Below are 20,610 nucleotides of genomic sequence, written 5' to 3' on the forward strand. Positions count from 1 at the left end.
GTTGCATTCGTGGAAAGCCATCTCCAGTGGGTCATAGCTGTTGTGTTTTCATAAAGCTGGGTTGGTTTTCTTGACTATTCGTTTTAATGTGTAATGGAAGTAGAGTCACTGGTGCTGTGAGATCTGGGGAGAGCAAATGTGTTTCATTTCATGGAAGGAGAATCCTGAAAGATTGTAGTCTACAGCAAGGGACTGCCACAGCCATGGAAAAAAAAATCTGTAAGTTCTACCTATAGATGAGAAGGCCAACAAGGTGTCAGTGTCATGGACATTTTGTCTTGGGGAAGAAGCTTTTAAAACTTTGTACTGTGGGTGATCTGGGAAGACTTGTATGTGTTACTGAGCAGTTCTCTCTTTTTGTATGTAGTGTTCTGCAAACAAATTCTAAAATTTTCAACTTCACTGACCTTAATCTTTGGACCATGAGCAAAATCTATTGTAATTCATAAGCATCGCAAGTTAAACCTAGGCTGCTTTTGGTTTGTGTTCTCAAAATGTGTTCTGCACTAGAATCTATTGTAGAACACTAAGAACACGGCGTGTACATTCTCTTTCTATAACCTCAGAATGTTCTCAAGAACAGATCATTCTGGAATGCGAGAAAACCCATTCCATGTTCTCATTTTGGCTTCCTTTGTTTCGACTCTGAACCATGGTTCTTTCAGCTGTGACCAGCCGGTTCGGTCTTGTCTTTCAAGCATAAGTTCACCCTCATTCAGAGACTTCTTGATGGTCACAGCAAAATTTTGGGCAACCATGGAAACCGAATATCACCATAACTCACACAAGCCCTGGGCAATGGCAGGGATTGATTGAAGTGGGAAGTGGGAACTAGTATTTGCGATGATAATTGATGCAAGTACTTGTGACACAGACAAACTCATGGCAGCATTGGACAAGATTCAATATTTGGTAGTAACCCACGAGGTGTTCGATGAAATGCCTGAGAACTCCAAAATCAAGAATGTATTGTGCCAAAAATGTATCGTAACTCAGTTAAGAAATATATTTTGCATTCTGAAAATGGGAATGCGGATTCTGAGAACGAGACATTCCAAACATAGCCTCAAAATATGCATATGGAATTATAAAGACATCATTTATTTTTTCATTCGGAAAAATTTGTTTACAATACTCTCTTGTGTTTGAAATACAAGAAGAAAGATATGTATATAATCCCACATGCAATTCCAGTTATAATCAAGACCCAGTTGAAGGCATCAGGGTAATTGAAGAGATCAGGTTGGAAGTTCATCCCAAAAACTCCAGTCACAACGGCAAAAATTGCAGTAACAAAAGTGGCTGCTGTTAGGAGCAACTCAAATTTTATAAGCTGGTTCTGCACATTTCCCTGTTTATACCCAAAAACAGAGAAGAGAGAAAGGAATGAGGTTTTTCAACATATTTAAAACACGTCTAGAAGGAAGATGTATTCACGGTGCTTCTATCAGCTCTCACCAGTTTAATGTTGATGAAATCTTCAGTGTCATCTATGTATTCTTTCAGCTGCAAACACCAAGAAGAATGAAATTTCAGAATCATATAAAGCCTTCTAATTAGCAATTGTTCTATCCCAGCTATCAGACACAATAAACAGTCTATTTTAAAACCAGACAACGGTAACAGTGGCATCACGGTAGTTGTTAAACACTACCCAAGTAATAAAGGTTCAAGTCGTTCCTTAAGAAAAGCAGAGCATCATGTCTTACCGAAAAAAGCTTACTGAAGGTGTTGTCAATAACAACAAAATATGCTTCCAGCAACATTTCAAGCTCTACAATGTTTTCTCCATTATTTGATGATCCAATTAAGCTTCCATATTTACTTGAACTCAAAGCGCTGCTCAAAGCCTTTTCCAGTTTATTAGCCCTACTTACAGAACCAACAGGTGAAACAGGTACAGATTTTGACAACAACTCAGTCCCAGCTGGAATGTTATTTTGGAAATAATGTTCAGATGTGGAGTAAGCCTCCATTCTTTCTTTCTTCATAGTCAGGTACATCTCAGCCATGTCCCCATCATCATCCATGAGCTGCTCTATTTCATTACGAACCTGGATTGCCCATATAAAAGTTAATAATATTCCAACAAAATAAGTGGTAGTTGGAAAAACAATATGCTGTGGTAGGGCTCGGTGAATATACCTTCTGAACTCGATGAGTCAATGCAAGGAGATTGCCCTTGAGTCTCCGGACACGTTCTAGTTTTATAGTGCTGATGGATGATGCAAGCTCATCTAGTACTGGATATACGTCCAACTCCAGCTCCTTTGCCTGTAGAACACAATAATGGCTTAAGAATATGTGGAGACAACCATGATCGGTGTTTCAAACCTCCAATTTTTTAAGGTTTGAGTTATAGGGACATCTAAAGGGCGGCGATCCCTGATATTTGAGTTCAATAAAAAGCATAATTCAATTGCAATATATAACTCGGAAAATAGAAACATATCACAAAAATTAAAGGTCTGTCTTTTCATTCCATTACATGAAAGATATTGTTAAATTATGGTTTTTCAAAAGCTTTATCTGTTTTCTAAACCAAAAACATAAGAGACATTACATGCAGGCATAATACAGAAAATATGTGAATAAATGAAACCATAGATAACCTAAACTGTTGTACAAATATTATTTCACTCAAGTACAAAATGGACAGAATCTACAGAAAATTAGATCAATGTGCTTTGAACTGAATAATTATTAACATAAACAATAGTCTAATAGCTGAAAATCAAGAAATGAAAAAGCAGAAATCAAAGATTAATCAAGGAGAGGAAGTCATTACACGAAAACTTTTAGGTGATGATCGCCCACATGTTTCTGTTCAGCCCGAGGATCAACCTCATGACCCCAAAAGGAGTGGTAGCTTTACTTTATTCGATGAAAGGTGTAAGGATTCAGTCTGCACTGATTGCCATATTAAATGACCAGTGGTCACACTACATTTCACTATCATCTATTCATCTAGAATGAGAAGGTTTCACTCAAGTTTTGCATAGCATTTGAGTGAATATGTCTTCACAAAAAATGGATTCATCCCATTCATGATTGAAGTATGAATAAAAATAATAATAAAAGCAGGTTGATTATTTATAAAAATCTAAATCCCTAATTTTTTTTTTTGGCCCCGGGGGGGAGGGGGTGGCCCCAACAAATTAACCCGACACACAGGAGATTCCATTTTAAAACATCACCTAATGCATGTAAATGCAATGTGAATAAAAGACTACGTAATTTCATTGTAGGTGGCAATCCAACACAGCATTTAGAAATACCAATCTAGGTTGACAAAATGCAATCAATCATAGGATCTATGCTGTTACAGAACTAGGTAGTTTGGCATAAATACATGGAATAGAATATCCTAATCATGATTTTGGTCTCCAGGACTTCGATGTTGGGGTTATTACATACCTGAGCATCAAGAGACATGCACGTCAGCTCCAAAGCCAGCTCCAGTGCCCTAAATTCGAAAGGCAGATCATCTAAATTGAATCGCCAGATCAGTACAAGATGTAAGCTTTTCATGTACTATTTATATCCATTAAAGAGAAAATTGTAATCACAGTTGCTGTCATGGTAAACATGAAAAGTCAGGTCCATATTTATGATATCCAAAATCTTGACCCTGCAAAAAAAAGTTTTCTTAAACTCAAACTAAAAATTCTAAATCTCAGTTACAAAAAAGTTTGACCATACTCCTCAATTTGAGTGAGAAATAGGTAAAGAGAAACATGAAAATTTCATACAAAATGAAGGATTGATTGAAAGAAACAAAAAATATCCCATTTTAATAAAAATCCTAACATATTCTAGCTAGGTTAGGTGAATGACTACCCAAGCATCATACACCGTCCGACCAGGTGCAAGATGATTGGGTAGTCATTCAACCTAGCTTGAATATGTTAGGGTTTCCAAAAGAGGATGGGAGAAAGGTTAAAGGGGGGGGGGGCATTAGTCTATATTGATTGAAAAACAATCAAATATGCATATAAATTCCAAAACTAAATCCAAATGTTTGGCAAAATCTTTTGATTCCTTTACTCATTATGACTACATGGTTGCAGCCTACTCATTAAGGAGGCCAGCCATCTTTTCTTGACTAAATCCACTTGTGCATCTTCACAACTACTATGAAAGTTGGATACAGTATCCTTACCAGTTTGATCTTTGCTCATCTCAAGGCGTTTACAGAGTTCTGATTCATATTGCACAACAGAGCTGTCCAAGGAATTCATCAGGATAACCTCATCAGCTGTGATTATGCACCTAATCTGTTCAAGACTGACAACAATAGCCTTTTCACGACCTAATATAGTATAAGGATAAATGAATAAAGGATCCAAAAGCCGAAGATCTCTGGAAGGCAGGGAACAACGTCTCATTAGGGTGGCCTTATCAAGGTCCAGAATCTTTGAGTTTCCGTTTTGATCGATCCTTATCCATGAACGACTTCCGTGGCCTCTCTTTTTCATGCCTGGATAACTGAAACCCTGAAAGGGAGGAGGATTCATGGGCCCATTTGTGCCAAGTGTGGCACTGTTGTGAGAAGAAACAGGTTCACGTAGATGGGTAGGAAGAAATGAACCTTTTGGTTCTTCCATTGGATTTTACTTTTCTTGAAGCTCAACCATGCTCCTTTCAGTTGCATTCAAATCCAGATAAGTTCTAACGGATGCAAGCTGAATCACATGGTATAACCTGCAGCCTGATTTGAGTATACAGAGAATCCAATTAAATTATTCAGACTTATGACTCAAGCAATCTTGATATTACCCATATCATTCATACATTAGAAGGCAATGAAAAAAAAAAAAAAAAAAAAATGAAATTAGCAGGACCAACAATTGAACCCAAGTGAATGACCTTCTACATAATCAATAAGCTAAAGCAGAACCAGCAATCAAGTTGGAAGGGTGTTAAAATAATCTCATACACAACAAAGAAAGATATCAATTTGGTACAACAGACTACTTTTACAGTAATACATAATAGTTTTGTCAATAAACCTGAATTATACTTTAATTACTATGCCCTTGGATTATCAATCTCAACCAGTAGTTTTCTTCTAATTATGGCGAAAAACCTGACAACCAAAATTCTGATATTCTAATCTCCAGAGGATTTCCACGAATTGGGGACAGAATTTGTGACACTCACATACATGGTGTTGAGGTTCCATCCAGAAGGTGGAATTAATAATTCCACATCAGATGTGAGTAGCCTGATGTGGAGACTTATAGGTGCTTGGGCCTCTCCTTAACCAAGGTCCTGAGCCAGGGCATGGGAGCCCGATGTACTTCGCATTCCGCCCCGCATGGAGGGGCAGATGAGAAGGATCTAGATTGCTCCCATGGTTCATAAAATGACGATTCATGACCGAAAGAAGGCAAGCCTACAGTCTCAATCACAACTCACAAGTGAAATCTCTCTTACTTGATATACAATCAATTAATATTCGAAACCCTTGTTCAAATTTTTTCAGTTTCAACTATATAAAATTAGGCAGCCTACAAACAAGGGAATCAATCTGTATTAATAAAATTTTACAGAAATTCCAACACCCAAACCAAGATCAAGTCCATCAATTTCCGCTAAAAATGGAATATCTATCTCACAATCTACATAAAGCAATCGCAGAAACCATAAATTGAAATTCTTAGAGAGAATATAAGAAAATTGGTAAGAAGGGTGTCTGGACACCGAGTTGAAAGGGGAGAAGAAGTACCTCATGAGTCCTTAGTTGGCTTCTGAATTCAGATTACAGGAATCGGAAAATACGAGATATGGGTAGTGAAGATTGACGGATTTTCTCCCCAGTAGACTCTTAACTGCTACTTAAAAGATAAGATTAAGAAGAAGAAAGACTAGATAAAAGAGTTATGTTCAGTACCCATGAAAAGATTTGTTCAGACGCCATGAAAGAATCTATGCACACCCTTTTTCACCACCTGAATTTTGATTTTCCAGCATTTTAGGGATGATTGATTGTCTCTTGGCGGACTAACTGACATTTATATTAGTTGATGAAAGAAGTCAAAGAACCCAATAAAGTGATGAAATGAAAGAGCCAAGTTGAGTTCTGAAATAGTTCGAATCATTTCGATAATCTTCGTTTTGATCCGTTTTACCTCTGAAGACAAACTACTTAAACTTCACCCATTATTTGCCCCACCCCCCCAAAAAAAAAAAACCCTCGAACTTTGCATGTGCTGAGATTCCTTCCTTTTCCACCATAAGAAGACCTTGGGAGAGAGAGAATTTTCACCGTGAGATACATAATCACCTCCATTTATGAGAATCCGGGCTGAAGATATTCATGAGTTTTGGATCTTTCGATAAAAATGCGATATGTTTGAAATTTTATTTTATTTTTAATTTTTAACTAGTGGCTGAATAATGAGATGGTCCAGAACTCCAGATGTGATCCCTATCACTCTTTGGAGGACTCTACCTCTCTTCCCCCCTTATTGTATGCTTTCATAGGTTATCCATTCACCGTGTCCTTAGTGAAACTTGGTCTTTCTTTCTTTTTTTTTTTTTTTTTTTTTTTAAATAAGTTAAAGAATTGATAAGACATTAAAGTTTGTAGTTTTAAGATTGGAAGAGGGATGCAACGCGGTTTAAGCAATCAGAATTAGATTGGTCGGTGATTTATGAATCAGCATTGATGGATCCCAGAGATTCACAAATGATTCTGTCGATTTCTGTCAATTTTTGATTGATTCTTATTGATTTCATCCGATTTGAATCAATGATCAGCTTTGGACGATTCACTTAGCGATTCCAAGATTTGAAAGACACACCACGTCGCATACGGCAGGCTAACGATATCACCAATGAGAGTATATGATGGACCATGATACAAAAGGAACGTGACCCTATATCAGTGTAGGACCAATTAGAGCATACATAGAAGCATCAATGAGGATTAAAACATAGTGTTTCATTGGGTGTGAAGTAGTCAATTCGCCACATCCTACCTTGCTCTTAGACATAGTTGTTTTTCCCATACTAATATAAATGAGCAATGCTGTCTTATAAGAGGAGGGAGAGTTAGTAGGGTGGGAGTGCCCAGACTTGTGTCAATCACTTGCTCTTCTCTACCCCATTAAGAAGACACCAATGCCCATATGTATCTTGAATTACAATTGATTGAAGCTGCCAATTCCATAATAGCTAATGGTATACCCAACCTCCTCCTTCGTTTTTTTTTTTTAATTAACCAAGGTGTCTGGGCCAGGTTACGTGCACCTCAACTAATCCTCAGGGAGACCAGCATAGCAACCCACCTCCACGGTCTCCACTTAAATCGTAGATGCACAGTTAGGGAATCGAACCTGAGATCGTGCGCCTATCCACACAATCTCTAACCTTCTCCTTCCCATCATATATTAAGATGAAGGAAATATTTTCTATGAGAGAGTGTAGCTTGTGTGCACGCATAAAAGCTAATGAAAACGCATGAAAAAAAATCAATTGAGGTATTATTTTCTATTTCACGAGGAGCAATCCCCATATAACTAGGTAGGGGTGTCAATCGGTCGGGCTAGGCATGGCCGGGCCTAGCGGTGTGAAACCCTTGCACTGTGAACACCTGTTTACTTAAACAGGCCTAGGTTTGGGGGGCATGGTACTGTTTGTAATCGAGCCGATCGGTGTCAAGCTTTAATCGGGCCACCTAAAATGGGCCTTAAACGGGCTACATACATACTTAAGTCTAAACAGACTCTAAACGGACTCCCCTTAAAATCTTTTTTTAAGTGGATTAAATGTCTATAAATCTTTCCATTTGAACATAGTAAAAGTCACCCAAAAACTCTTTACAGTTAATCATATATGAGATCATAGTTGTTTCTTACAAGAAAGACAAGAAAAAAAGAAAAGAAGAAAGAGTTGTTTGCTCGACATTCACTTACCATTAAAACATCTCAAAATACCTTATTTTATTTTATTACAAAGTTGAATGTAATACCGTGTTCAACATCATCTATCATAGATTTTTTATTACAAAGTCTTTACTATTATTTTGTATTAGTAGTGATAAAATAGATATTTAGGCAATTTTAAAGGGATCAAGTTAGACTCGATTTAAATAAACTTTTTAAATGAATCGAATCGATCAGGCACCCAATGAGCTAATAGCTTGCACCATAATTCACATTTATTAAACAGGTCAATTCAGGTCAGGCTTTGAACGAGTCGGACTCGATCGGGCATACCGACGTAAGCTCAAGATTTAACACCCATATACCTAGGCGTTGGGACCACATTCCCTCACTGAAAATACTTTCCCACTAAAGATGATAATTGATGAGATACCTTACATACCTTGTACGACAAAGAGGGGGTGGGGGGCAACATGACAAAGCTTCTTGGTTTGCAGATTGAACGCGACAGGTACAGAGTACCTGTATGAGGCAAGCTTTTTCTATACGTGGCAGCTTAGCTGGGCCTGGGATGTCAGAACACAAAAGATTAAGAGCCTTAATCACGGAAAAAAATCGTCTGCAATTCCGATCTCGTACAATTTCGTGCAATACCACCTTCAAAGGGTGACACGTGTACTCAATACTCTTTATTTTTTTTTTTTTGGGTGAAACGAATGAGAGAAAGGGAGACGTAAATGCTGTCATTTTTTGTTATATAGACAATCAATCCATGTCTGATGGGAGATGTGGCAGTGGGACCATCCCACAAATGGTGGGTTCCTCTTCAAAGAAGACATTTGTCATACCGTGACAGTAGGGTTTTCTAGGCAATAGAGGCAACAAGAGAAATCTACTGAGCCTCTTACACTCACCTATATTTACTAATATTTTCCTATTTTTTACATTTTTTCTATTTCATCTAATACTCCCCAGCTTTTAGATTTTTATATTTCTTTCTCCCCTCCTCTTTTTAAATACCTAGATTACTCCTCCTTTTCACTTATAATCTATTAAATTTTTTTCAAATTTTTTGGTTCAAAACATACTTTTACTAATCTAAGAAAACAACCAAGTGACTTTGTCCTTCTATTATTACTTATTTAAATGTTACTTTGTTGGCTGAAACTCAAACATCTCCTTAGCTCTCATACCATTATTTTTCTATTTTCAATTTTTTTTTAATTTTTTTATTAAATACATTAGTATTGAGTCACCTAAAGATATTATTTATTTATTTATTATTATTTTTGTCTCAACCATCATCAAGATTATTGTTTATTTATTATTATTTTCGTCTCATTCATCATCAATGTTATTATTTATTTATTATTTTTTTTCTTTTGTTTCATCCATCATCACGAGCTTAGTATCTATTTTTTTTTATCGGTATTGGGTTGGTGTCTATTTCAATTACTACTAATTTGGATCGATATCGAATTTAATGTTACATTCCCCATTAGGATTGCAATACATGGTTTTAGAGATTAAAAAAATTACAAAAAAATTGATAAAAATATTGGATCTCTATCGTTCTCAATCAATACCGATACGGACCACTTAATCCTTCCCCAGTGGAAAGAGATTTAAGTTTATGAGAGCTCACCACCCTCCAATGGAGGAATGAAACCCATGTAAAGTATTGATTTTCATTCCCAATCAATTTGAACCAATCAATATGAAAAAAATTTAATAGGTTACAAGTGAAAATGAAGGGCAATTTGAGTATTTAAATATAGCAAGGAAGAAAGAGATGTAAAAGTCAAAAAGTAAAGGAGTATTTTGAAAAAAAGTAAAAAGTAGGGGAGTTTTAGTAAATATAGGCTAAATGTAGGAGAGTGATAGTAAACCCCAAGGTTAGCACTCAAGCCCATGATCTGATGTGAGAGGGGGGCTAATTGATAGATGGGTTACCACATTGATTGGCCATTTGTGACTCATGTATATCAGTTAACTTTTGGGCTCATGTGTATAAATCAATGAAAATATTATTCTGTTCTTGAACAGATCATATAAAATACAATAAAGCCAAACTGCATATGGTCTACCAGCTATTAAAGTATTTCCCTTCTATATTTCCTAGTTTAAATCTTAACCATAAGAGACATGCTAGGAGTTCTGGTGCTTTTAAGCTAAAACTTATCACATAAAATCTATAATATGAGTTGTCCACAAAATTTGAGCACCAATGAGGCAATGAAGCCACTATAAGAGCAACCCAGTACACAAGGCTCCCGTTACTGCAAGGTCTGGGAGGGGTAAGTGTATGCAACCGTAGCCTTGCTTCGTAGCAAATGTTGTTTCCAAGTTTTGAACCTGTGACCAACATATTGCAATAGTGCAACTTAAATTGTGCCAGAGCCTCGCCCTTATCTTCCAGATAAAAGCCATTCAAGCTGAAGCTGCAACTTCTGGATCTGTTCTTTTTTCAGCTGAAGCAGGTGACAGTTATTTTATAAGATGAATGGGTATTGACAAAACTTATACCATTGCTGCCTCTGCTTTGCACTTCAAAAATTAGGTTATTTGAACTTCTGTGATACAGCATTAGAATCCAACAAGAGCTGATTATCTGAAACAGAGTACTAACTGTAGCTGTTTCAAAGAAACTCTTCTGCAAGTACTCTGGGAAAAAGGTGACAAACCTGCACCTATAGTGGCCTAGTGGGCACTAAATCTCCAAGTCTGTTGATTCAACAAATTGGTGGCCTAGTTAAGCAGTGACTCCTACATTGAATGGCCTTGGCATATTTCTTATCTTGTTCGATATTAAGCTGTCTTTACAACCTTTTTGGTTTGAAACAACCTCATATCAGAAAAGAACTACACACACACACAAGGAGGCAGGGAGGGAGATGAAGAACTCAGGCTGCCAAAGTGAAGATGTGGGTTTGAATCTAAAAGTGTCCACTAGGTGCAAAAATGCCAAAAGCAGGACCCAAATGTGCTAACCTGTCACACTGCAACAACCAAATCAAAAGGGTTTTGGTATGTAGTTCCATACAACTGGCGCAATCAATCATAGATGAGTAGGGCAAGTGTGAACCTTCAAGTATGCTCCCCATTTGTCACTGCAGTTGTTCATCATTTTTCCTTTTGTTCTGGTCTCCATTTATGTAATTCTGTCTGTTTAGTCCGTACTGTGATTTTTACTAATTCCCCCCTTTTGCAATGAGTTCAACTATAATTAACACAGCCAGAAATCCAAAGGCATTGACGGTTGTATGATTTCGAATGCTGTTTATTGCATATTCAGAGTATCAATCAGAAGAATGAACCTCATGATGTATTTCCTAGGACCACATCAAGCCGAGGACATCAGGAGGATGAATCTAGGACACTCCAATGAGAGTAAGAAGTGAGGCCAAATCCCTTTCATAAAACTTTAATTTCTGAAAAGAGGACAGACTGATTCCCCTTCCGCATAGCACAGTAAAAAATATAGGGCAGAAGGAACATTTTCTACTTTTTCTAAGCATCAAAACAGGTGCTCTCTTTCAAGTTTCAAGGCATTTCCTAAACCAATGCTTTTTTACTTGGTGGCAAGAAAACTTCCATATGAACTTCGTATTGTGCATGATATTGCACAGTTCCAGTACAACTTTAAGAGATGTCATCAAAGAAGAATAAAGGCTATTTTCCTTATAAACTCTAGAACTTCAGAGAATTAAATTTCAACTGCAAAAGACGGATTATACTTTTTCATTTCAATCCAACAGACACCAAGAAGGGGAGCAAAAACAGGATACAGTCAAATACCATGAAAACTTGATAGCAAAATGAACATGCTCAAACATAAGAAAATCAACTCACTGAATGTAGTAAATATTAAACGTCAAAAAAACATCTTTTTCTCCCTGAGCCACAAATATCAAATTCAACCTACAAAACCATCGCCCGATTCAGTTATCAGTATTAAAATAAGGCCGTATTTTAAAAAATATGACCTTATTATCCACCTCTGGGAAAATAAAAGATAACTAGAAAATGGATTATCTATAACTGATTGCAGGTTTTCACTGCCCAAATTTCTTCCCATCAACTAAGCATCTGAAGCAAAGACAGACACACATCAAATGCTATCCAATACCACTACTACCCCAGCCCCCAGACCCCATCCCCCATCCCCCATCCCAACTGTCAAATGGGAAGAAAATGAAACAACAAATACAATACACCAAAAACATCAATTATGCCGTACTTTCACAGCCAATAAGAGAAATTTGAAGATTTTGTCCACCCCTCCCCAGAAAAAAAAGAAGAAGTAATTCAAACAGGGGAGACAGAAAGTGTTGCTAATATAAAGTGGGTGCAAAGCTGAAATTACCTCCACCATTACTCTCATTCCCTTTGAGGACCAAAAACAAAGTACCCAACTAGTAACTGCACCAGATCTCTGAACACACGCTCTATGCTGTGAAAGAACCGTAGAATTTGTTCACCTGTCAGAAGTAATACAAATTCAAACCATGGAAAAAGGGGGGGGGGGAATACATGATATAAAGCTCCAACAAACTATAATTAAAAAATGGCAGCGTAGCATAGATGAAATCTTATTTTTGCATGGATTAAAGGCTTCAATTCTTACCTTCGTGTGGATTAGTCTGTCACCCATCAATTGCCTGACAACTCTGTTGGCTATTCATCAGATGATGAAGCTGGTTTTTGAAGAAAAAGAGGAAAAAACTATTGCTTGTCTTCAACTGCACCGGGGGTGTGCAAATGATGAGGGATAGAAAGGACTTCACAGTGCAGAGAGGGCAAGAGTGTAAATGGTGGCACCAGTGCAGCTGATGTCTTCGCATAGAGCCATGACCTTCAATTTCCAATTGATTCCATAATTCCCAGTAAATTGAAAATGGAAATAAAAATAATGAAAAATTGAGAACGGCATATGAAGGGAGATTGATGAGCAAAATTATTAAGAAAGACATAAGAGGGAAAATGTGGTGCCAAAAGTCGTCTCTCTTTTATCAGGTTCTAAATATGGGATAGAGCATTTGAGCATGTCAGCTGTAAACTATGATTTACAAATGTCAACTTGTAGGGGATCTTGTCTACTATTGAAGTAACAATGCCCACCAACTTAGTCATTCGGCTACAGACCTACAACATCCACTTGAATTTGTACAAAACACTGGCAAACCCATCACTTAGGGCCTGTTTGTTTAGAGGGGTTTTGCTGGGGTGGGATAATTGTACGAACTATACCACCCCAAGAAAATTTGAGTTGTTTGTTTAACCGGGGAAGGATTATGGGGAAACATTGTAACTATTCTTGTCGGCCCACGTGGACGTCCCTTTCTCCCACCCCAGCCTTCACCAAAGTCCCACCAATTTAGTGGGACTTTGATGGGGACTTTGGCAAAAATCTTGGTGTTTTAGCGGAGAGCAATATTGAAGAACCATTGGACATCGTCGTTGCAACAGTCCCTCCGATTGGTGGAATCCGACAGGCTATCGTCTGCCCGGAAAGCATAGCGGTTTCTGTTAGGCCTTGATGAACGGTGCTTAAGGTCGAACTTGGTGCCCAAATACATAGCTCTGTACTCGTCGTCGGTCACATGTTAAGGCCGACCTTGAAGGTACCGCTCTCAGTTTTGTGCTCATCAATGAACCTGGGGTTATGGAGAGAATGAAAAGAAGATGCGGTTGGAGAAGGAGATGGAATGGAGAGAATGAAAAGAAGGTGGGGATGAGAATCAAACAAATCCAGCACAGAAAAGGTTTTTATAATATCCGATTAAAAAAAACCTAGAACAGGGAGATGCGGGAATTTGTGAGTCTCTCAAAATAAAGATCTTGAACCCAACAAAAATGGCGGAAAAACAAGAACTCTTACATACCCTTCTTCTGTAAAAGGCTTTTATAGATCCCATGTTGTTGCTGCCTTTGAGAACTCAAAGGAAACAAAGGAAGAAGCACAGGTGGGTCTGAACCACTTGGAGCACTCAATGGCGATGGATGCAAGTAAAATCCTTTATCTACAATCGCTTTCTCTTCCTCCAAATTCGCCGGCGAAGGTGGTGATTCCCTACCTGAAACAGAGTTTTGAACAGAGAACAAAGCTCGCTCATGGATTGTCGCTCTTTCCCTCTTTCTCTTTCGATCTCTCTCCTCCAACCAAACACTGCTGGGGTGGGAAAGATTAACTTGACCTCATCTTTACCTCCCTTGTCTTTCACCCCACTAACATGTGGGTCCCATACTGACAACATTCCCACCCCTAACTCTCCTCTAAACAAACGGCCCTTAAAGCTCGTCAGACATACATTTTAAGGTAAAAGCAAAATTTTAAGGTAATAATTCCACTTCTTTTGTACTGATTTGACTTGAGTATCTTCCTTGTATGCAGTTTTTACCTGGAAACAACTGGAGCCTACGAGAATATTTTGTTCATGCTTGGCACATTCATTGAGCATAGTCCCACACCCACCCAATGCCTCTTGGCCGCTTTTTTCCTGGAACATGCCTTCTTTTCTCAGCCTCCTGAAAGGAAAAAGCCACATGACCATTCCAATGCAATTTTTACAAGCATCCCAATGCATGTCACGTCCCAATTTGCACTTTTTGGATGCTTACCTGCCACAGCTTGGGCTTAAACATTTTTTATCGGTGCATGAATCATTTTCCTAGTAGGCAAACTTAAACCTAAGAATAAAATAAAAACAGAAACCAAAAGTTGGATAGTACAGGTAAATTTAGTCTTCCATCTCTATCTGTTGGGCCATACAAAATAACTATCTTGAGACAGTAAACATTTCACATTTTTATTTTGGCAGGGTGTGGGTTAGAAGACAGAAGAAAGATATATGAGGAATAGACAATGTAGACCAGTGTAGTTCTCTAATGATTCTGTTGGTTCTAAACAAGGAATTCATGAGGTTCGATGCTGCATGATTTCCATGCTTTTCCATTCAGGGATGACAACCAAAGGAATGGTGCTTATCCAGTTTTTATCGCTGAGTTATCAGATGTAAATTATACCCTAAGGTTATGAAAGGAGGCTTAAGGGTGAGAGATCGCTTGGAACTAAAATTTGATGTGATCATATCTTAAAAGGTCGAAGATTGGGCTGTTCCCACAAAAATCCAATCCTCAAGCAGCTTCACCTGACCCTATCATTGATGACTCAGGATAATGAAGGGTTCCCAACATTACAGTTTGGTCCTAAAATTTGAACCGATGTACAAAGAAGTCAGGGTCTCCAAGAGATAACATATCAAAAGCAGTAATGAAGTTGCATAATATAAGTGCAATTCAATAATTATACTTTCATTAAAGAGCAAGTAAGTCATAAAATTACAAATGCCAAAGTTCTCTTGAGAACCTACGGCTCCACCAGTATGATAAATACATGAAGCAATGAACCATTAATGTCATGAACAACAACTCATGAAATTATGAAATTATGTAAATACAGAAGACAAAATAAAGGAAGAAACAATAAACTCTGAAACTCAAAAATTGTTGAGTTCTTCACCTCCTATGCAATGATTTTGGGGATCCCTCAAAGAGATCCAAGAGGAAATTCTGCAGATCATCTGCATTGTACTTGATGTACCTGTCAATTTGCCTCCCACCATCCAGCTGACTGGCATGTCTTCCCATGTATGTCCGGTATGCCTGGATAACTTTCAGTGACACTGAGATCCGTAGATCCTCCCGAAGCTGAGGATCAGAGATCAACCACCCAGTCTGGCTCTTGTAAACCTCCTCAAAAGCTAGATTAAAATTTCTAAACCGCTCTTTTAGAAGTATTTTCGAGACAGACTTTGAACCTGGGTTGCAGATCCCCTCATCCTTCAGTAAAGAGAGTATAGAACTCCAAGTAGCTCTCTCATAACTCATTGCATGCTTCTGGAATTTCCTGTTGTGTTGCCGGATCCAATTATCCCCCAAAAGTGCTCCTAGTTCAGAACCCTTAACCTTTTGAACCATGTAACAGACGTTATTCATCAGAAAAAAGTGCTGCAGAGACTCATCCCTGTACAACCTGGATTTACCATCAAGGTTGGACTCTAGAACTGAAGTGATTGATCGTAGATAGTGAGCCATCAGGGAAGTACAGGAAGACGAGCACTTGTTCTCATTCTCCTCCTCTATCACAGGGTAGGTATTAGATAGTGCGGAAGCAGGATATAAATCATGCTTTTCAAGAAGATGATTGAGGGTATCACTGTAATCGGTAAGGACCTTGATGTAATTCATGACATAATTGGTCAGAGGATGGATCCCACCTCCGGCAAAGGGAATTGTGGATGTGTTCAATTCAATTGCATTCTCAAATTCAAGAAAAGTGCCCCTAACAGAATCACCCAATCTCCTTAGGACCTCATGGCACTCAATTCTGACTGAAGAACCGGCCTCATCAGAGAAAAGAGTTTCTATATCAGGGAGAAGTTCAGCCAGAACCTCGTACATGTCAAGAATCCTAAACAGCTTTTCAGGTTGTCGGGGCCCAATTGCTATGGCATCACCGAAATTCAGGAGTTGCAACATTGAACCCTTTGATACCTCAACAAAACAAACTGAACTAACTGATGCAAACTCCCCCAGTATCTGGTCACAAAGATTTTTCTCACTGGCAAGGTAAACACGCACAAAGATCTTCACTGCCCGGATCCATTTCTTGATCATGCAATTCAAGCTACTCCACTCCATCCTTAGCACATCTTCGATACTAAGTTTCTCCACTTCAAGAATGAATAGGCCTTCATCCACAGCATCTTTTCGGATGCTAATGTAAGCCTGAAAACATTCCTGATCATACTTTGAGGCAACCATCGAACTTGCAATGCCTTTGAGGTCAGGAATTACATCTGGATGAACCAGATCTATGATGAATTCCTCCAAGCCTCTGGAGGTACTATCTCTTCGAAGTGAGTCATCCAAATCATCTTCGACTGAAACGGTCGATTCCACATCCACAAAATCTACTTCACAGCAACGGAAGGGCTTATGCTCAGGTTCAAAGGGTTGACTATTCTGCACAAGAATGTGACTGAACTCTTCCTCAAGCTTAGCCATTCCCATTTGAAGAACACTGTGAGCCCGGTTAAGAAGTTTCACTGCTTCATTTTCATCCAAAGATAAAGCCTCCACGCTTTCCGTCAATCTCCGGACTTCCTCCACAGCTTGAAGATACTCAGAAGCTTCCCCCGGGCTTGAGTCCCATATAGACTGATCAGACTCCCAACTGGCAATCTTCTCCTGAACAGAATCGAGCCGCTTTTCAATCTCATTTATCTCCCCTCTCTTGTTTTCCGACAGCAGTGTCATGGTGGACAATCGAGAGCCAAGTTCTTCCAGAATTTTCTTCACTTCATCAGTCAAGTTCTTATTTGACCCTAATGCCTTTACAATGTGCTGTGCTGCTGCAATGACATGCTCATCTTTACAATCTGCCATAGCATGTAAAATAGAGCAGCAAGGAATCTCGTAGCCCCAAATGAAGCCTTGAATTCCTGAAACCAAACGGTACCTCCGAACTCAAGAATAGTGACAGGAATTTAGGAACTTCCCAACAGAGAAAAGACCCACTATTCAGTAGGCACGATGAAGCGATGGAAATTAAATTGAAACAATCAAATTAGATGCCCTCACAAGAAGCAAATAAATTGGAAGGAACCACGGAGAAGGTATTTGGGATCAATTTCAAAAAATTTGATGAGAGAACGACAGAGTCCAGTGCAACAATTTCAGGGACACCTCTTGTCTAATCTCAAATAGATGAAAGAATGGAACAGAAAAAAAGATCAAGAGAGAGTAAAGAAACCAAAACCAGATGCATATTAACCCAAAAAAAGGAGAAACCAAAATCAAAACAGTTGCCCAGAAAAGACCTGGTGTCAGAAAAGGAGTATACCCACCATTGTCCTCTGAGCTGCTGTTTAAATCTCGAACAAAGGAACTACGGAGATGAAGAGAAATGGGAACTTTTTGTCAGTTCCTAATGTATAGGAAACCCTTACTGCTGCCTGACCAATCCAATAATATTGGCCACAGAACCTTCAAAGTTCAAACCATGTAATCAACTACACTCTTATCACTGGTTCTTCGTTTTCAAATCCTCCCCTCCTCCAGAAAATTCGATCCCCGCCGAATCTCTACAACAACTAATCACAAAAAACAACAGAGAATTGAGAGTAGCAATTTGAGCCCCAAATCAGAAAGTTTGAGATTGAACAGGTCATAGTAATCAATCTCAAACTTCACACAAGATTCAACTAAAGCCCTTAATTGTTCGGTGCTGGAAATCAACAGATACCCCAAAAAGAAAATCAAATCAAATTTTTGGAGTTTATAAAGAGAGGTAATTGGCGTGAGAAACAACAGAGAATTGGGTAGCAATTTTAGCTCCAAATCAGACAGTTTGAGACTGAACAAGCAATAGTAATCAATCTCAAACTTCACACAAGATTCAACTAAAGCCCTTAATTGTTCGGTGCTGGAAATCAACAGATACCCCAAAAAGAAAATCAAATCAAATTTTTGGAGTTTATAAAGAGAGGTAATTGGCGTGAGAAACAACGAACCCAACTAAAAATATGACAGGAATCATCAAGGAAATTAGATAAGAAATAACGTGGAATCAACCAGAGAGACTAAAGAAAAAAAGGAAACAAAAAGAGAGAAAGGAAGCTGAACCTGAAACCCTCTTGGGAGAAATTAAGATTTTTAATTTTTCTAGGAAATGGAATATGGAAGCACTACCTTCTTCGAAGCAACTTCCAGTCTTCCATGGATTATCAATCCAACTTCAACTTTTTGTACGGAGGTTGGAGGAAGAAAGCATAGCTGTTTTGAAAATGTTGACTTGGCTACAGTGGTGAAATAGAAAAACTATAAATTGCCCAAAATGGTCTTAATTCACTAGGGTAATTACAAAATCCTTTTGGCTTCGCAAACACAGGTTTTTGTATTTTCTAAAATATCCTTCGATATTCTATTTATTTGGCTGCAAACCCAATTAACATAAAAGTTTCTACAACTTGGGTAACAAGAAATTTTTTTCATGTAAACATTGCCTAGTTATGAACTTAATAGTCAGTGGATTCATTTTGACTTTGATTCATTGATTAATACTCTATGTTTTTTGCTAAAATAATTTAATAATATATAAGTCTTCTTCCTTTAAAAAAAAAAAATTTTAAGTCTTGTTCTAGACTTTGAGATTGTCAAACTTCCAACCTTGAATTGAAAATTGAAGGACTATAAGAGGGGAAGTGGGGTTTATTTAATATTAATTGGTATAAAATAAAGATAGTAGGTTTTATGGTAGGGCTTACCATAGGATATTTATGCACAATTTACTCATATGTGTCTCTTAGTAGGTCTGTTTTGGGCTAGGATTTTAAAAGTTTTGTAGAGGTAGAATTAAGTGCCTGTCTGAGAACATGTAAAGTTTCAATTCAATTGGATTTGATCTAGCAACAAAATCTAGCTTAAAATTGCAAAACTACCAAGAAAACACATGATAATAAATGAATCTATATAAGAAGGTGCCAAAACATTTTATGTATAGACAATGGTCAGAATATTGACATAGCACTCATCCATGTGGTGCGAGTAAGTGGGTCATTAAGAATCTTCCATAAAACTTTTTGCTTAAAATAAGTTTACCACCTAGGTGAAGGCAAATAAATTTGCTTGGGAATTAGAAAGTGAACCAAAACGTCATTATAGATTTTAGTCATTAGAAAATGCAATCTTCAATCTAATACATATAAGATTTGTGTGCTCTTAAAAAATAGTTTAGTAAAAAGTTTTGAAATATAAATGTATTATAAGTGGCATTTGATTTTTGTCGCAAGATTATGTTGCAAATTTGATGAATGTGAATTGATTCATGTATTAGTGGCTCCCCTCAACCAACTTATTGATTATAATTCAACCAGAGCAAGTAATTGAAATGACTATAAAAAGTGCAATGATATATGGAGTGTCATTTTAGTTAAGGGCTCTTTGAATAACATTTCAATAAGTGTACTTAAAATATGTAACCTTCATTTGACTAATTCTTGTTTTATCTCTAAAAGTTCTTTAAATCAGAGTAAAAGAAATAGTTCAAATTAATTTGAAAATGACATGACTAAAGTTATCATTGTTTCACATGATTTTTGAGCATTTGTGAAATGACACGATTTTATCATTATTAAATTAAAAACTCTATAATCCAACTAAGGTGAAAAAGTAAAATTATAAATTATTTAACATAAAAATTACCTTTTAGTTAAAGGCCGATATTTAGTATATCCTAAAAAATTGAATTGAGATCGACCCAAATAAATCTGAAATCAATGGTGTTCAAAAATTATTTTAGAACGAAAATACTCTATTAATATTTTGTTGGATTTCTAAAAACCATGCGACATTCTAACTATCACTAACAGGTTGTTATGTAACTATATATGTTGATCCTTTAGTAAAAAGAGACCAACTTTGCCGCATTGGAAACAAACCTTAAATATATATATATATATATATATATAAAAGCATGTACTCATACTTTGTAGCTATTATTTTTCTGAATTATTTTTCCCTTTTTTCAAATTTAAATACCTTAATTTCCTCATTATCACTTTTTTTCATCTTTCTCACTTTTTCTATTTCTTTGGTACCCTTCACGATCTCACAATCTTAATGCTTCCATCTATAAAAAAAAAAAATAATCTCT

At 37.4% G+C, this 20,610-nt stretch overlaps 2 protein-coding genes across 9 annotated transcripts; both read right to left on the minus strand.

The window, feature by feature from the left end:
- Positions 1 to 1,074: 1,074 nt before the first annotated feature.
- On the minus strand, positions 1,075 to 6,146 carry LOC122075478 (magnesium transporter MRS2-5). 4 transcript variants are annotated; one of them, XM_042640516.1, is made up of 8 exons: positions 5,897 to 6,146; positions 4,592 to 4,711; positions 4,163 to 4,496; positions 3,418 to 3,488; positions 2,146 to 2,274; positions 1,710 to 2,054; positions 1,459 to 1,506; positions 1,075 to 1,351 (listed from the first exon to the last, which is right to left on the minus strand). In XM_042640516.1, exons 2-8 carry the CDS (start codon positions 4,652 to 4,654, stop codon positions 1,127 to 1,129), a joined length of 1,215 nt encoding a protein of 404 aa, XP_042496450.1. In that variant the 5' UTR covers positions 4,655 to 4,711; positions 5,897 to 6,146; the 3' UTR covers positions 1,075 to 1,126. The 4 variants fall into 4 exon arrangements, with proteins under 4 accessions (XP_042496450.1, XP_042496449.1, XP_042496448.1 ...); XM_042640515.1 differs by having other exon boundaries at positions 5,732 to 6,146; XM_042640514.1 differs by having other exon boundaries at positions 4,163 to 4,711; positions 5,897 to 6,144.
- A 3,742-nt stretch (positions 6,147 to 9,888) lies between these two features.
- LOC122077235 (exocyst complex component EXO70E2-like) lies at positions 9,889 to 18,739 on the minus strand. 5 transcript variants are annotated; one of them, XM_042643109.1, is made up of 5 exons: positions 15,415 to 18,739; positions 14,294 to 14,420; positions 12,520 to 12,747; positions 12,259 to 12,373; positions 9,889 to 11,813 (listed from the first exon to the last, which is right to left on the minus strand). In XM_042643109.1, exons 1-3 carry the CDS (start codon positions 17,340 to 17,342, stop codon positions 12,676 to 12,678), a joined length of 2,127 nt encoding a protein of 708 aa, XP_042499043.1. In that variant the 5' UTR covers positions 17,343 to 18,739; the 3' UTR covers positions 9,889 to 11,813; positions 12,259 to 12,373; positions 12,520 to 12,675. The 5 variants fall into 5 exon arrangements, with proteins under 5 accessions (XP_042499043.1, XP_042499047.1, XP_042499044.1 ...); XM_042643110.1 differs by lacking the exon at positions 9,889 to 11,813 and having other exon boundaries at positions 12,185 to 12,373; positions 15,415 to 18,049; positions 18,648 to 18,738; XM_042643111.1 differs by lacking the exon at positions 9,889 to 11,813 and having other exon boundaries at positions 12,185 to 12,373; positions 15,415 to 17,398; positions 18,648 to 18,662.
- Positions 18,740 to 20,610: the final 1,871 nt, after the last annotated feature.

The sequence above is a fragment of the Macadamia integrifolia genome, chromosome 4, assembly GCF_013358625.1.
Source record: "Macadamia integrifolia cultivar HAES 741 chromosome 4, SCU_Mint_v3, whole genome shotgun sequence".
Lineage (NCBI taxonomy): Eukaryota > Viridiplantae > Streptophyta > Magnoliopsida > Proteales > Proteaceae > Macadamia > Macadamia integrifolia.

Bases quoted from the DNA above. Each gene is read 5' to 3' on its own strand.
- LOC122075478 (XM_042640514.1), bottom strand. From the start codon at position 4,607: ATGGAAGAACCAAAAGGTTCATTTCTTCCTACCCATCTACGTGAACCT. The intron at 3,489-4,162 runs GTAAGGATACTG...GATTCAATTTAG, and splicing joins GATGAGCAAAGATCAAACTG to ATGATCTGCCTTTCGAATTT. The intron at 2,275-3,417 runs GTATGTAATAAC...TGTGTTCTACAG, and splicing joins GCATGTCTCTTGATGCTCAG to GCAAAGGAGCTGGAGTTGGA.
- LOC122077235 (XM_042643109.1), bottom strand. From the start codon at position 17,342: ATGGCAGATTGTAAAGATGAGCATGTCATTGCAGCAGCACAGCACATT. The intron at 14,421-15,414 runs GTGAAGAACTCA...TTTTCCTTTCAG, and splicing joins CCAAAATCATTGCATAGGAG to GAGGCTGAGAAAAGAAGGCA. The intron at 12,748-14,293 runs GTAAAAACTGCA...TGGAAATTGAAG, and splicing joins TAGGCTCCAGTTGTTTCCAG to GTCATGGCTCTATGCGAAGA.